General features: G+C 40.0%; 1 protein-coding gene across 2 annotated transcripts in view; it reads left to right on the top strand.

The window, feature by feature from the left end:
* The first annotated feature begins 373 nt into the window (after nucleotides 1-373).
* LOC119416234 (thromboxane-A synthase) overlaps nucleotides 374-16,059 on the top strand; it is a 28,769-nt gene continuing 13,083 nt past the window's right edge. The window contains exons 1-14 of one of the 2 annotated variants that reach the window (XM_037683440.1): nucleotides 374-505; nucleotides 622-767; nucleotides 915-1,008; nucleotides 1,478-1,530; nucleotides 1,696-1,792; nucleotides 1,890-2,003; nucleotides 7,841-7,929; nucleotides 8,009-8,157; nucleotides 8,330-8,460; nucleotides 8,558-8,914; nucleotides 8,989-9,077; nucleotides 9,211-9,348; nucleotides 9,460-9,622; nucleotides 12,539-13,282. In XM_037683440.1, coding sequence (XP_037539368.1) covers nucleotides 667-767; nucleotides 915-1,008; nucleotides 1,478-1,530; nucleotides 1,696-1,792; nucleotides 1,890-2,003; nucleotides 7,841-7,929; nucleotides 8,009-8,157; nucleotides 8,330-8,460; nucleotides 8,558-8,914; nucleotides 8,989-9,077; nucleotides 9,211-9,348; nucleotides 9,460-9,622; nucleotides 12,539-12,619 — 1,656 coding nt within the window. In that variant the 5' untranslated portion in view covers nucleotides 374-505; nucleotides 622-666 and the 3' untranslated portion in view covers nucleotides 12,620-13,282. Of the gene's footprint in view, nucleotides 506-621; nucleotides 768-914; nucleotides 1,009-1,477; nucleotides 1,531-1,695; nucleotides 1,793-1,889; nucleotides 2,004-7,840; nucleotides 7,930-8,008; nucleotides 8,158-8,329; nucleotides 8,461-8,557; nucleotides 8,915-8,988; nucleotides 9,078-9,210; nucleotides 9,349-9,459; nucleotides 9,623-12,538; nucleotides 13,283-16,059 lie in introns of those variants that run through there. The other variant, XM_037683441.1, reaches the window with a different exon arrangement.

Genomic DNA, 16,059 nt, shown 5'->3' with positions numbered 1-16,059 from the left:
TTTGTTTTGTGCATGTATACCAAAATGTTTATTATGATTTTGAGTTAAAACTGAGCAATGTTTTTTTGCAATTGAGCTCCTGTTGGTCTTTTATTTTATGAAGGTGCTTTTGATGTATTTGCCACTATTCTCATAAAATAAACCTTCAGTACTTTTGTCTGTAGATATTCAGTCCATCCATTTTCCATTGTTCACATAAAATAAAGAGTTTTTGTGCTTTGTGTTTATAAAGAAAAGGGGATGATAACATGGGAATTTTTATGGACCAATTACAAGTTATAGGTAAAAGCTTTACGCTAATTTATTCTCTGGAAATAAATAATTAACAAGTTGCTCACGTAAAGGAGAAAAACCTGCAGAAACTCACATTCTACCAGGAGACGGTCAAACGTCTTAGAATACAATAGACATTTATTGTCATTGCTTCAAAGTACAATGAAATTTGGATTTGCTTCCCAGAGCGAAACAAAAAAAAAGGGTATAAAACAAAGAAACCAAATCTCTGGTAAGTCAAAAGTTTCTGTGTGATTTTTAATGAGATTTTAAAAATTTATTGGTTGAATTACAAATTGTAAAAAAGAAACAGTGTTAGTAGCATTAATTATTGTTCTTTGGGCACAGGAATCTTCTAATTTTGAGTAAAAAACTGAGAAGTGGTTTTTAATCATGGAGACAGTGGGTGACTTTCTAAATGTGTTCAACATTGAGGCCAGCAGAATGAACATGACACTCAGCCTCTTTCTCATTTTTCTGGGTCTGCTTTACTGGTAAGTCAAAGTCAGTTTTTATTTTGATTTTTTGCTGATGTTTCTGCAGTGGAAATATACCAGATTATGTCAGTCTGATTAAAAATACAAATCAGTATTTGTATTTATTCCCTTGATTAAAACACATCTTTTTTCCCCTCCGTTTAGGTATTCAGTTTATCCGTTCTCAGTCCTCTCTCGATGTGGAATCAAACATCCAAAGCCTGTGCCATTCCTTGGTAACATGCTTATGTTTCGTGAGGTAAGATGCACTTCAGAAAAGAGAGCACATTTTCAATTATAGTCAAATCTCCGGCTGATTCACTATAATCAGGCATAAAAAGGCATTCATATGCAAACTCAATGAAGTGGATTGATGTTGTACTGTAACTATACATATAAACACATGTTTTTATTTATTTATATATATACATATATATACAAATACATATATATATATATACATACATATATACATATATATATATATGTACATACATACATACATAAACATATATATAAATATACATACATACATATACATACATATATATATGTACATACATACATATACATATATATAAATATACATACATACATATACATACATATATATATACACATACATACATATACATATATATATATATACATACATATATATATACATATATATATATATATATACATATATATATATATATATAGACTTTTAATTTTCTCTGTTGCAGGGGTATTTCAAGGCTTTGCCTGATATTATAAAAACACATGGCAGAGTTAGTGGGTAAGTGGAATTTCTTGTTTTTAACCTGCATTTATTAGGTTCAAGCTTGACACTTGTTGTCAGTTAACATTTTCCTAAGTCTAGAATCAAAATTTGGCATGTTTTAGCTGTTTACTTGAGATTTGAGCTGACTGTGTTTCTTTTGACGTTTAAATATTGCATTAGGTATTATTTTGGCCGTAAACCAACAGTGCTGATAGCAGACCCTGATTTGCTCAGACAAGTGCTGGTCAAGGACTTCAGTAGCTTCCCTAATAGATCGGTAAAAACTTCAATTTAAGTTCGATGGCATTTCTAATAAGATTTTCCTATAATTTGTACAAAAGCTTTGATGCACTTTTCTGTTTTTCATGTACAAGTTTGGCTATAGCACCAAGCCAATGGAGGACTGTCTGCTCTTGTTGAGAAATGAAAGATGGAAAAAAGTTCGAAGTGTCGTTACCCCAACTTTCAGTGCTGCCAAGTTGAAAGAAGTGAGACATTATAGTTCCCATTCATAAAGTAAAAATATACTGGACTTCTTCTTTCACTAAGTTTGAGATAACATTTGCTAAGAAGCCTGGACATTAAACAAACAAATGTGATGTGACACTTTTATCCTAATCACTGTTAGAGAAATCTGTAAGTTATGAATATAACCAATTTTCACTGAATGAAGGAAACGAGGTACAACACAATAGTATGGGGATTGCACCCTGAACACACTCTCAGACCAACCTGAAGAAGTTTCTTTCAACACCGCTGCCAAGGCCAATGAGACTGCTGCTTACCCAGGAGTCCCCGCCCTCTTAGGTTAAAAAATATGCAGTGTAGTCTCATTTCCCTAATCTGCCATGTATTTTATCAAGCTTCTAGAGATTTGATGGGCTGACTTGTGTTGTACCTCATTTCCCTCCCTCAGGGAACATTGGTTATATTCATACATCCAGTTCCCTTTTGGTCAGTACACTCGGTACAACACAGTAGTGTGGGGTTCTACCATTACGTCCCAAAAATGCATATGCAGAAAAAACTTTGACAACAAAGTCCTGACAAGTGGGAGGATACTCATCTCTCCTGTGCTAAAGAACAACTTGGGTGACGTCACAGGTTGTTACATCTGAGCTGTAAAATTTTATGAATGTAAGAGGAGATGCCCAGTTGGCGGCAGAACATACGTCTGCCACTGAGATTCATTTAAACAATGCCCACGAAGTGGCCATACCTCTGGTTGAGTGCGCATGCACGCTGTTGGATGCATGTTACCCTTACTGATATAAGATCGAGAAATAGCTTCTACAACCCAGTGAGCGAGGCGTTGTTTAGTCAGAGCTTTTCCTGCCACAGGGCTAGCAAAGCACACAAAGAGCTGATCAGTTTTGCGCCAGTTTTGTGTCCGTTCAGTACAAATGTGTAGTGCACGCACTGGGCAGAGCGTTTATACACCTCTGCTCTGCAGTTAACACAGGTGGCAGTGGGAAAGCTGACAATTCAAAAGAAAGTCTCCTATAAGATAAAGATGGCCCTTTAGGGACATAGGCTGGGTTGGGCCGTAAGGTCACTTTGGAACCATCATATGCAAATTGGGTACACAAATGGTGAACTGAAAGTACATGGATGTCATTCACACATTTTGCTGTGCACAGAGTCAGACGAAGTGCTGTTTTATAGGACAGCATATTCATATTATCTCCTCTAAAGACTCAAAAGGTGCATCTAAATCCAGCAACAGGTCCCACTGTAGCGCAAGTGTTTTGCGTGGTGGCCTTTATCGAAGCGTTCCTTTTTATGAACCATACCACAAGAGAATGGGAGCCAGCAGATTTTCCTTCTCATCCATTATGACAAGCAGAAATAGCAAATAAATATTCTTTGATTGTAGAAAAAGAACGAGTGCTTGAGGATAACATTTTCCTTTTATTGCACAAACAGGGAATGAGAAATGTGTGTACATAGACATTTGTCTACTTATTCAGGTATTTTTATTTCATTTATTTATTTTTGACTCTGAAGCAGACTGAATCTTTCTCCTTTTTGCCCTGTGGGTGGAGGGACTCTTCAAGGCAAAACAGTGCCAATACATGTTTGTATTATTTCTGGTGCTTGAGGATAATATTTACCTCTTATTGCACGAAGAGCAGGGTAATGAGAAATGTTTATGTGCTTGGGCACCTTTAGTTTGATTTAATAAAGATCTTTTTGACTCTGAAGCTAACTATACATAAGAAGCTCTCCTTTTGCTCTGAGGGTGGAAAGGCTTCGAGTTTGAAACTTACTGATTAAAAAACAGCCGCAGAGCTAAGTTGACTGCTGTTTTCACTGTTGATGAGGATTTTGATGCAGCTGCAGGTTGCAAATGCCCTCGCTGACCCGCAGTGAACGGCGGCTGCTGTGATTCGGTTTCCGGTGGTGGCCTCTTTTGTGCGCCGAGTTGACATGGAGGCACACTTCTGTGACTGCTGGGGTCTCTGCATTTGACTCCAAAGCAGACTGTATATGCGTGGAAGGTTGACAAACATGCTGTTGAGAAAAACAATAACTTCTCTGATCACAGCGGTTCCAAATCTTCTCCAAAGCTTGTCTGTCTGCACTGCCTCCTGCAGCGGCTACTCTTTTTGCCTTATTGGACATGCACACGGTGAGACACTGTGCATGGTAGATTTTCTTCAACTGTGTCGCAGAGAAGCTGACACTATCTGCTGAGGAGTACTAGTTTCAGTTTGGGTGTCAAATGGGCCGCCATTGTTTCATCCATGGATGAGATGTGTGACACACCTGCTGGTTCCAAGTACTCCAAATCCAAAATCGGCAGAAAAGTAGAGATAATGGAGCCTTAGGGGACGCCCAGGATCATGTTAGCTCTGTTAAAAAGTTCCGGAAAAACAGGTAGCTTATGACTCACCAAGGTCTGTTGTTTCAGGAGAAAATAATTGCCCGTCTGAAGTGGTCAAGGTGGAGGAGTGAGTCCCGCTCACTGAGACACTTTGCTGCTCTACAGCACAGTTCGAACAGGGATGGAGTGTATCCGTTCGCTTTGACAGGTGTATCCGTCCGCTTTGACAGGTGTATCCATCGCTTCGACAGGTGTATCCGTCTGCTTCGACAGGTGTATCCGTCCGCTTCGACAAGTGTATCTGTCCGCTTCGACAGGTGTATCTGTCCGCTTCGACAGGTGTATCCGTCCGCTTCGACAGGTGTAGCCGTTCACTTCAGCAAGTGTATCTGTCCGCTTCAACAAGTGTATCTGTCCGCTTCAACAGGTATATTTGTCCGCTTCAACAGGTATATCTGTCCGCTTCGACAAGTGTATCTGTCCGCTTCAACAGGTGTATCCGTCCGCTTCGACAGGTATATCCATTTGCTTCGACAGGTGTATCTGTTCGCTTCGACAAGTGTATCCGTCCGCTTCGACAAGTGTATCCGTCCGCTTCAACAGGTGTATCTGGTCACTTCGACAGGTATATTCATCCGCCAGCAGCTGAGTCTGCATGTTGAGCAGGTTCTCCTTTCATACGACTCCAACTCTACAGTAGGGATGCACCGATCCACCTTTTTTAACTTCTGATCCAATCCCGATACCTAAGTCTGAATATCAGCCGATACTGATCCAGTTCCGATATCATGATCATCATTGATTTTATATGAGGCTGCAATAATCTCCTCTCAAGTATAATTTGTACAAATATATGCATGCATGTCCAAAAAGGCAACTTGAGGTAAGTTTTATTAATTTTGGATAAGTTTTATAGTTAGAATTAAATTCTGCTAACACAAAACTTGTTTATTTTTATTCCTAGTTTTAAAGTGGATATTAACGTGATTAATTTAAGTGATTGTTTAAAGTAGTTTTATATTTTATAAGGGGCAGATATAATTTTTTTTTCTTCTTTTTGCACTCTTTTCATTCAATGTTATCTTTTTCATTATTTTTTTTTATTTTGTTTCTTTTAAATTAATTAATTAAATTAAATGTTAAATGGCTTCAAACACCTGCTAAGTTCATGGCATAAACCAACAGACATGTTCCCATTTTTAGTATTTTACATCACTTTATAATGTAGCTGTATTCGTTTTTAATATAATTTTCAAATCATATGTTTGTTTTTTTTTTTTTTTTTTTTTATATGGCAGCACGGTGGCGCAACTGGTAGAGCTGCTGCCTCTCAGCGAGCAGGTCCCTGGTTCAAACCCCGGTCCAGGGGCCTTTCTGGGTGGAGTTTGCATGTTCTCTACGTGCATGCGTGGGTTTTCTCCGGGTGCTCCGGTTTCCTCCCACAGTCCAAAAACATGCATGTTAGGCTGATTGGTAACTCTAAATTGTCCCTAGGTGTGAGTGAGAGAGTGAATGGTTGTTTGTCTCGTTTGTCTCTATGTTGCCCTGTGATGGACTTGCGACCCGTCCAGGGTGTACCCCGCCCCTCGCACAGTGATTGCTGGACATGGGCACCAGCGACCCCCGTGACCCAAAATGGAATAAGCGGGCAAAGAAAATGGATGGATGGATGGATGGATGTTTTTTTATGATTGTTTACTGTTGTACTGATAAATATCTCCTGGAGGGTAAACTATGTCTTGGATGCAAGTATCAAGCTGTGAAATCCTTCGTTTTCTACAACTGATAGTGGTTGATCATTAATTATGATGAAGTTTAGCAACTTCTCTGTAAACATTTGAGCTCCATGGTTCCAGAGATTGTCTTCTTCTTGTTCAATCCGAAGCAAGCAGCCTGATTTGGGGTAGCTGCACTCAGTCTGTCCCTCCTCGGAGATGGGCAGACTGAGCGGGGCAGATTGGACGCGGCTGGCCGGGGTCGAGTCGCCTCTTTCCGGTTGAGCAAAGAGCAGTGCCCGCTGAAGCCCCGGAGCTCGAATGTCCAATGTAAAACTAACTTTACCGCGGTTTAATGTGGCGCTATGGCTCTGCAGACAATGCACGATGCTGTCTTGTTTTGTGGTGTTTCTAGTGTAAAATACTTCCACACAGCGGACATGTTTCAATGAAAAGTTTGTTAGCTGTTAGCCACAGTACTGTTAACTCAGTCCTCACGTTGTAGCTGGCTGCAAACTATGAACTGGATTTCCTGAATGTCTTATCACCCTGGGTTCATGAGACACGCAGGAAATCCATTCCGTAGTTTGGAGCCAACATGCATCATGGATCGGAAATATCAGCAGGTGGATCGGAAAAATCCGATACGTAAATTATGCTGGTATCGGAGGCCGATACTGATACTGGATCGGATCAGCCCCATCCCTACTCTACTGTTGGTTTGAGAGTCTCAGACCGCAGCGGCTTTCTTGTCCCTGTAGTTAAATTTCAGGCTCGTCAGGAATCCGACTACAGGGTCAACTTGTGGAGTCGGCTACAATGCATATCTTACTCTGGGTTAGCATGAGCAGCCTTAGCATGCAGTGTGCCGAGACACACTGGGCAAGCATAGTGGGTGTCCGACTCTGAGAGAAAAAAAAATCCACAAACACTCAGACATGGATGTGAATCAGGGCTTCCCGCCTTGCTAGCTCAGCCAGGAAGGTTAGCTTTGTCAGCAAGGCGGGAAGACCTGCTCTGATCTTGCTCCTCTCTGGCACCATGTAGGTGATGGAGAAAAAGAGTAGATTGCCAGTTAGCAAACTAAACAGGCAGAAAGTTAGCTGCTGTACACACTTGTCTGCTTGTGCTGTTCAAACGCGCTCCTCTCATTAGCAAGCTAAAGAGCAAACTTAGACAGTTAGCAAGCTAGACAGGCTAGAAGTCAGCAAGACAGAAAAGTGACCATTAGCTTGGCTTAACAGAGTAAGCAGATGCTGCACGTTAGCAGGCTAAATGAGCAGCAAGCAGGATCAAACTTTTTAGCATCGCCTTGGGCAGGGAGCAAGCTCACCTCCAGTCAGACAGTTAAGCCACATACAAAGGACCTGCAATCAGGTTAAAGCTAGGTGAAGTGCAAAAAGATTAGGGAAATGAAACCACGCTGCATAGCCTAGGAGGGCAGGGCCTCCTGTGTATGCTGCAGTCTCATTGACCTTGACAGGTGTTTAGAAAGAAACTTCTTCAGGTTGGTCTCATGATGAAGCAATCCCTATACTATTGTGTTTTGTAACAAGTGTACTGACTGAAAGGGAACATGTTTTCTGCCCTTAATTTAAATGTGGTTGATAAAATTCCATTGCATCTGACCCACAAATGCCCAGTCACTTATGTTTATATGGCACATTTCAAAGTGAGGTTGAATAGGCCTGCATTAAAGCTTTTTTGGTGGGACAGGTTTCTTGTAAAAACTTGGAGAGATTAGAAATACCAGCCAGTGTTTTCATCTTTCTATCGTTTGTAGATGGCTCCTCTCATCAACACAGCCACAGATTCATTGATGAACAACTTGAGCACCCATGCTGACTCAGGAAAAGTCTTTGACATCCACAAGTAATCAAAAACAGTGAAAATAGTCTGATATTTTTTGGTTCTTACGTTTTGTTCATTTCATTTGTTTCTTCTTTTTTAGGTGCTTTGGTCACTTTACCTTGGATGTTATTGCCAGTGTGGCTTTTGCCACTGAAGTGGATTCCCAGAACAACCCAGATAATCCATTTGTCCGCCTCGCTCAGATGTTCTTTTCCTTGACTTTCTTCAGACCGCTCACGTTGTTTTTCTGTATGTTATATAACATTACAAAAAATAATATTTTTAGTTGGACAATTTAAAAAAAAAAACGAGCAAATAGAATCACATAACACTGAAAACTGTGATGACAATTCATTCAACCTTTCCAAGACATGAAAGCATACATTTAAAAAAGTTATTTTTGTTGTTGTTGCATGAGCAGTTCTTTTTCCTGCTGTCATGGCTCCTTTTGCAAGATTTATTCCAAACACGAAGAGAGAGCAGATGGATAAAATCTTCATCAGCAGTATTCAGACAATCATAAAGCAGAGAGATGAACAGCCTCCTGATCAGGTAAAAGTCAGACTTTATACTTTCAAATTTTTGTTCATACTCAGCTTCCTGAATTGTACATCATCTGATAATTTTACAATGAAAAAATATTTGCCAGAGGCGTAGAGACTTCCTTCAGCTGATGTTAGACGCTCGGACCGGACAAGAAGCCGTGTCTTTGGAGCAGTTCGACACAGGAAACCACTCTGACGAGTTTAAAACCAGAAGCCAACAGAAACAATCATCAGCCTCGGAGCAAGAAAAAAGCCAGTCTCATGCAAAAGACTCATTCATAAATCGTGCACAAAAAAAGACAATAACTGAGGATGAGATTGTGGGTCAGGCCTTTATCTTCCTCCTGGCAGGCTATGACACCAGCAGAAACACATTATCCTTCACCTGCTACCTGCTGGCGCTCCACCCTGAATGTCAGCACAAAGTACAGGAGGAGGTGGATGAGTTCTTCACAAGATATGTGAGTCTGCTGCTTCTTGATTCAATCAAATCTTTTTGTGTGTATGTTTAACACAATGCCGTATGTTTATGTAGGATTCACCAGAATACACAAATGTTCAGGAGCTGAAGTACTTGGATATGGTTGTTTGTGAAGCATTGCGACTCTACCCTCCTGTTTTAAGGTATAGAACAATGGTTTACAATGGAAAACAGAAGACATGATTAAGTAAAATTATAACATATGTACAAAGTACACTAATCAAGACCATACTGTGAAGAAAGTTCTATGTACTTTATTTTTTTAATCCTATCAAGATTTTCACGACAAATTGAGCATGAATGTGTGCTGAATGGGCAGATTCTACCTGAAAGGGTAACGGTTGATATCCCTGTATGCTTCCTGCATCATGACCCAGAGTACTGGCAGGAGCCAGAGAAGTTCATCCCGGAGAGGTGTTTCAATTTTACAATACTTAGTTATAAGTTACTAAACTTTTTACAGAGATTTTATTTTGTTCATTAATTTTCAAAACTCATCTCATCTTACCTGTGGTTGACCCTCAGGTTTACACCAGAGGAAAAGGCTAATCGTCATCCTTTCGTCTACCTGCCATTTGGAGCTGGACCCAGGAACTGTGTGGGAATGAGGCTTGCCCAGCTGGAAATCAGGATGGCTTTAGCACATTTGTTCCATCGATACAGCATCACCGCCTGCTCTGAGACCAAGGTGATCTGCTCAGTACGGTTTTTGCTTCTACTACAATTGTTATCAATGTTCATGTTGCTTTCAGAGTGCATGTTATGTTTGAGAACATTTTGCAGATATACATGTTTCTATTTTATTGCTTTGTGTTCATGTTGAATGTTTAGTTAGTACTAAATTATTTCTTAAATTGATTTGAGGTTGTAAATGCTATACTTTTATTTTGATTTCTTGGCATATATACTACAGTAGACACTCGCTGCTTTGACTCATTTTTCACGGACTCGCTCCATCGAGGTTTTTCAAAGTAAGATTGGACATGACACACAATTGGCTGATTGATGGATGAACCGCACAATGGGCATGGAATTTTTGTTTTAAAATAAATTACTGTATTTGAAATTATTTAGCACTTGCTGCACCTACCTGCATTCCACAAATATAGAAAAACCCTCTTCCTTCTATTGTGTGCAGTCAACAGCTGAGGGAGAAGCTTCCTCCTGCAGCGTGTCATGATCTCTACTCTGAAGCTGAGAAGTGGGCGTGGCCAAGTGCTGGCAGGTGGCAGAGAGCAGCCATATATATATATATATATTTATATTAGGGATGGGGCAGATCCTATCCAGTATCGGTATCGGAGGCCGATACCAGCATAATTTACGTATCGGATTTTCCGATCCTCCTGCCGATATTTCCGATCCATGATGCATGTTGGCTTCAAACTATGGAATGGATTTCCTGAATGGAGGCGTGTCTCATGAACCCAGAGTGATAAGACCCACCTCACATTCAGGAAATCCAGTTCATAGTGAGGACTGAGTTAGCAGCACTGTGGCTAACAGCTAACAAACTTTTCATTGAAACATGTCCGCTGTGTGGAAATATTTTACACTAAAAACACCACAAAACAAGACAGCAACGTGCAATGTCTGCAGACTCATAGCGCCACATTAAACCACGTTAAAGTTAGTTTTACGATGGACATTCGAGCTCCGTGGCTTCAGCGGGGCAGTACTCTTTGGTCAAACCGAAAGAGGCGACTCGACCCCGGCCAGCCGCATTCAATCTGCCCCGCTCAGTCTGCCCATCTCCGAGGAGGGACAGACTGAGCACGGTTGCCCCAAATCAGGCTGCCTGCTTCGGACTGAACAAGAAGAAGACGTCGCTGAAACCACGGAGCTCAAATGTTTACAGAGAAGTTGCTAAACTTCATCATAATTAATGACCAACCACTATCAGTTGTAGAAAACGAAGGATTTCACAGCTTGATACTTGCAGCCAAGATATAGTTTACCCTCCAGGAGCTATTTATCAGTACAACAGTAGACAATCATAAAAAAACATGATTTGAAAATTATATATATTAAAAACATAAACAGCTACATTATAAAGTGATGTAAAATACTAAAAACAGGAACTTGTCTTTTGGTTTATGCCATGAACTTAGCAGATGTTTGAAGCCATTTAACATTTAATTTAATTTAATTAATTTATTCATTCATTTAAATGAAACAAAATTTAAAAAAAATCATCAAAAAGAAAACATTGAATGAAAAGAGTGCAGAAAGAAGAAAAAAAATCTTATATCTGCCCCTTATAAAATATAAAACAACTTTAAACAATCACTTAAATTAATCACTTTAATATCCACTTTAAAACTAGGAATAAAAAGAAACATGTTTTGTGTTAGCAGAATTTAATTCTAACTTTAAAACTTATCCAACATTAATTAAACTTACCTCAAGTTGCCTTTTTGGACATGCATGCATATATTTGTACAAATTGTACTTGAGAGGAGATTATTACAGCCTCATATAAAATCAATGATGATCATGATATCGGAACTGGATCAGTATCGGCCGATACTCAGTTCTAGGCATCATGATCGGATCGAAATTTTAAAAAGTGTATCAGTGCATCCCTAATATATATATATATATATATATATATATATATATATATATATATATAGCGGGGATTCAGGGTACAGATCCCCCGCTCTAAAGGCTCCCACATACTTGTGTGTACTTCACTCCGCCAAGGTCTGCGCGTACCACATTAGGCTCAGCGCGATCTTGAAGTGGACACCCTCAAGCCATGTCCACGCAAAGATCAATTTTTACGACTGCATACGCGTACCCTGTGTCGCACAATAAACTGCCCGGCGACGGACTGTTTTGGATGCAACACCAGTGTATTAAATTCCCCTTCTTCATCCCTGGTCTGGTTTAATGGCCTTTTCGTTTGTTTTGTTTTTTTCCCCAAGAGGCAAGCAATCTCTTCCTCCTCGTCCATTGACACCATGACTGAAATTGTGAGAAATGAAGGAATTTGTCGTGAGAGGATTAAAATCAGGCCCGGCGTGGCTGTAGGAGGGCTTTGAGATTTCCCGGTGGGCCGGTCTGATGTGTGGGCTGCAGGACCGGCGCTCCCTGTTTTTTTTTTTTAGAGCTTTTTATTAACAACACATAAACACAGAACACTGCTGCCGCTGCTCCTGGGCTGTGATTTGTCAATCAATCAAGTAGTCGTGTCAGCAAATGACCAATCAGCGACCTCAATTTGTCCCGAAGGTCAACGCCCCTTGCCCGTGTAGCTGGGCTGCAGCACATCAGGGTGTACGCTCGAGTATGAAGTCTCAAATGTCTGGGGATAGTGTGCACAGAGTCCGCGCGGCTCACGAAGTACACACAGTATGCCCGAGTATGTGGGAGCCTTAAACGAGGGACTACTGTATACTATTAGTCCATATAAGAATTTAGGTACTCAACATGCACTATTCTTATTTTAAATTACAACTATTTCATAACTAAGATCAAATGTTTTTCAATGTTTCAGTCTGTCAGTAGCATTCTGGTTATAAACACAAACCAAGTTAAAAAATCCCTGTAAGTGTTGTCAATCCGTTTGCTTCACTTAAACTTTTTTGTGATCTTTCAGGTTCCTCTGGAGGTGAAATCTTTTGGTGCTCTAGGACCCAAAAATGGTGTGTTTGTGAAAATCACAAGAAGAGACAAATGAAGACAAGACTTCCCATTTGATCATTAGAAAGTATCTTAGTCTTTTAAAAGGTTGGAGACTTTTATGAAACATTACAAGATACAAGATATGTGAATTGAAATTAAGTAAAATTTATGTAATGGAAAATGATAATAAAGTAATCATACAGTTGTGAGTTGAGTTGTCGTTAAACACAAAACTGCCAGATTTCTTCTGCAAATGAGCCAAACACAAATGAAACGAGTCTCTGATTTAGCCAAAGAATGGACCTGTCTTATTTTGCTGAACATACAGTGTTAGAGTTCTTGAAAATAAATGTTGTTTTCTTCAACAATTCTTCAGTACAGCAGAGGCGACTCCTGCTAGGTGACCTTGTTTCTTCATTCTTATCATGTTTATTAGTAAAACCCAGGATTTTAAACTTTTCACGGCCTCTCAGGGATGTTAACCATTATAAAAGTTAAACATTTGCATCTTATTGAAACAATTACAATTTTACTTTGACCTAGTTTGAGTTTTTGAACAAACCTATGTGCATTTTCCAAACATTTGAGTTTTTATTTTAATTTTAGATGTATACAGTAAGAGTGTTTTATGTTTCATTATTTCATGTAATTTTGTATTATTTTGGTATTTCTTTTTAATGCTGTGGGAAGCACCTTGGAAATAAACTGATTACCTGGCTATTGTTTTGGGTTCTTTTAAATCATTTACTGCATAAGAACCATCACTTTTATTTCCCCAACTGAGTGCCATTACGTTCTGCTCCCTAAATGTCCTTTACAAATTTATATTATTAAGAACATTGTAAGAGGGCTGCACAGTGAAGCAGATGTTAGATGTTTTTTGTGTTTACTCTGTGTATGTGATGATGGTACCCTCTTGTGGCTCGTTTCTGTCCTTGCACTCCCTGGTGTCCCATTCAAATCATTAGACCTTCCCCGTGTCACCTGCGTGTCCTGTCCAGGTGTTTGTGGTTTTGTCTTATTAGTCTCGGTATACAAGTCTGCGTCTGTGTGTTATTCATTGTCTGGGCAGTGTCTGGTGAAGTTTCCTGTGTCCCTAGTGTTCCTGTTATTTCTACATGTTTACGAGTACTGCTGCCATGCCAGCTTGTTTATTTTGTATTATTAAAATGCTTTCATTTTACTACATGGTCTCCGAGTCCTGCCTGCATCTGTGTTCAACCACCTGATTCCAGATCATGACAGTATGCCCAGACCGAAATACAAACCCAGCAGGTGGATGACTTGGGCCGAGCACCTGGCCCAAGAAGCTGCTCGGACGGTCAGGTGGGAGCGAGCGCAGAAGGAAGAGTCTATCATCTGGTGGAACGGGTTCTGTACCAAACCTGTCTGGAGAGACATGGACACCGCAGCCCAAAGGTGGAAATTCTACCCTCCCTCTTCTAGTGGAGGAAAAGGAGACAGGGAGGTCTCAGCCTCCTGGCTTTCAAGCACAGTTTTTCCTCTTCTCCGCCGCTGTGCTTGTCACACCTGCTTTTCCAGTGGTCATTTGAGGAAGAAGCTGAGCAGGAGCAAGATATCTGGTTTGCTCCTGTTCCTAGCTTACACTGCTGCCACAGGAGGGGCTAAAGCTGGACCTAGAACTGAGCCACTGAACTTCTGCCGACACCTCCTGCACTTTCAATGTTTCCCACTCAGCCCAGTAAGGCTGAGCCTCTAGAGACACCTGCTCTCAGTCTCGGTGGATGACAGCCACAATACCCCACCTCCCAATGTCTCAGTGATGGTTGGTCCAGACGCCCCACCTCCCAACGTCTCAATTCAATTCAATTCAGTTTATTTATATAGCGCCAAATCACAACAAAGTTGTCTCAGGGCACTTTACAGGAACATTCACATACATAAAAGCCAATTAGTAAAGTTCTCTATCTAAGGAATCTCAGTGATGGTTGGTCCAGACGCCCCACCTCCCAATGTCTCAGTGATGGTTGGTCCAGACACCCCACCTCCCTATGTCTCAGTGATGGTTGGTCCAGATGCCCCACCTTCCAGTGTCTCAGTGAGGGTTGGTCCAGATACCCCACCTTCTATATTCTCAGTGGGGGTCGGGTGTCAGGGTGCTCATCTACACAGTGAAAAATGAGAGGCTGGAAATATTCTGGACTGGTCCTCAGTCCAATAAGCATCACGTTAATTTTAGTTCTTTGTTTTTATTATTATTATTGAGGGGAGTGGTGGTGCAGAGGTTAGAGAAGGTGGGCCAATGATCGGAAGATTGCTGATTCAACACCCGATACCAACAACATCAAAATGTGGGTGGGATAGGTGAAGCACCGACATCTGCCTCCACCCTCATTTACCCCACTCTGGACCCTTAAACAAGGCCTTTAACCCCTACCATCTGCTCCCCCAAGTGTCCTTGATAGCAGCTCTCTGCTCCACAGGCTGTGGTAGCTCAGTGGTCTGTGGTTGTGTCAGGAAGGGCATCTGAAGTAAATATTATTGCCAAGTCTTCATGTGACTTAGTTCGCTGTGGCGACCCCTGAAGAAGAGAGAAGCCGAAAGACGAAAAAAAAGGTTTTATATTTTAAAAGGAATTTTTAAAAACCTCTCTCCCATATTGTAAAGACACATGACAGTCCTTATATAAAAGGACATAGGACTATCAACAAAATTCTCAATGAAGTAACAAGTTTTCTATAGAAGAAACCAATGAAACAGCCACAGTTCATATTTCACAAAAAGACTGTCTCAAACTTGGGTTTTATTTGACAGTTGTAAATGTGTTTGTGTTTTCATTGAAAGTTACATGCTTAAACTGCTTTAATAAAAGCAACGGAGTTCATTGCATAAATTCATAAGCATTGATCCTAAAATGTTTGTTTTTTTGTTTGCTTGTTTTGTGCATGTATATCAAAATTTTTATTATGATTTTGAGTTAAAACTGAGCAATGTTTTTTTTTTTTTGCAATAGAGCTCCTGTTGGTCTTTTATTTTATGAAGGTGTTTTTTGATGTATTTGCCACTATTCTCATAAAATAAACCTTCAGTACTTTTGTCTGTAGATATTCAGTTCATCCATTTTCCATTGTTCACATAAAATAAAGAGTTTTTGTGCTTTGTGTTTGTAAAGGAAAGAGGATGATAACATGGGAATTTTTATGGACCAATTACAAGTCATAAGTAAAAGCTTTAGGTTAATTTATTCTTTGGAAAGAAATAATTAACAAGTTGTTCACGTAAAAGAGAAAAACTTGCAGAAATTCACATTCTACCAGAGGACAGTCAAACGTCTTAGAATAGAATAGACCTTTATTGTCAATGTATCAAAGTACAATGAAATTTGGATTTGCTTCCCAGAGCGAAACCGAAAAAAGGGTATAAAACAAAGAAACCAAATCTCTGGTAAGTCAGAAGTTTGTGTGTGTGATTTTTAAAGAGATTTTACAAATTTATTGGTTGAATTACAAATTGTAAAAAAGAAACAGTGTTAGT

The sequence above is a fragment of the Nematolebias whitei genome, chromosome 10 (genome assembly GCF_014905685.2).
Source record: "Nematolebias whitei isolate Nwh7 chromosome 10, NemWhi1, whole genome shotgun sequence".
In the NCBI taxonomy this organism is placed as follows: Eukaryota; Metazoa; Chordata; class Actinopteri; order Cyprinodontiformes; family Rivulidae; genus Nematolebias; species Nematolebias whitei.
Note: the sequence above shows the minus strand (reverse complement) of the source record. Positions and strands in the feature narration are given on the sequence as shown.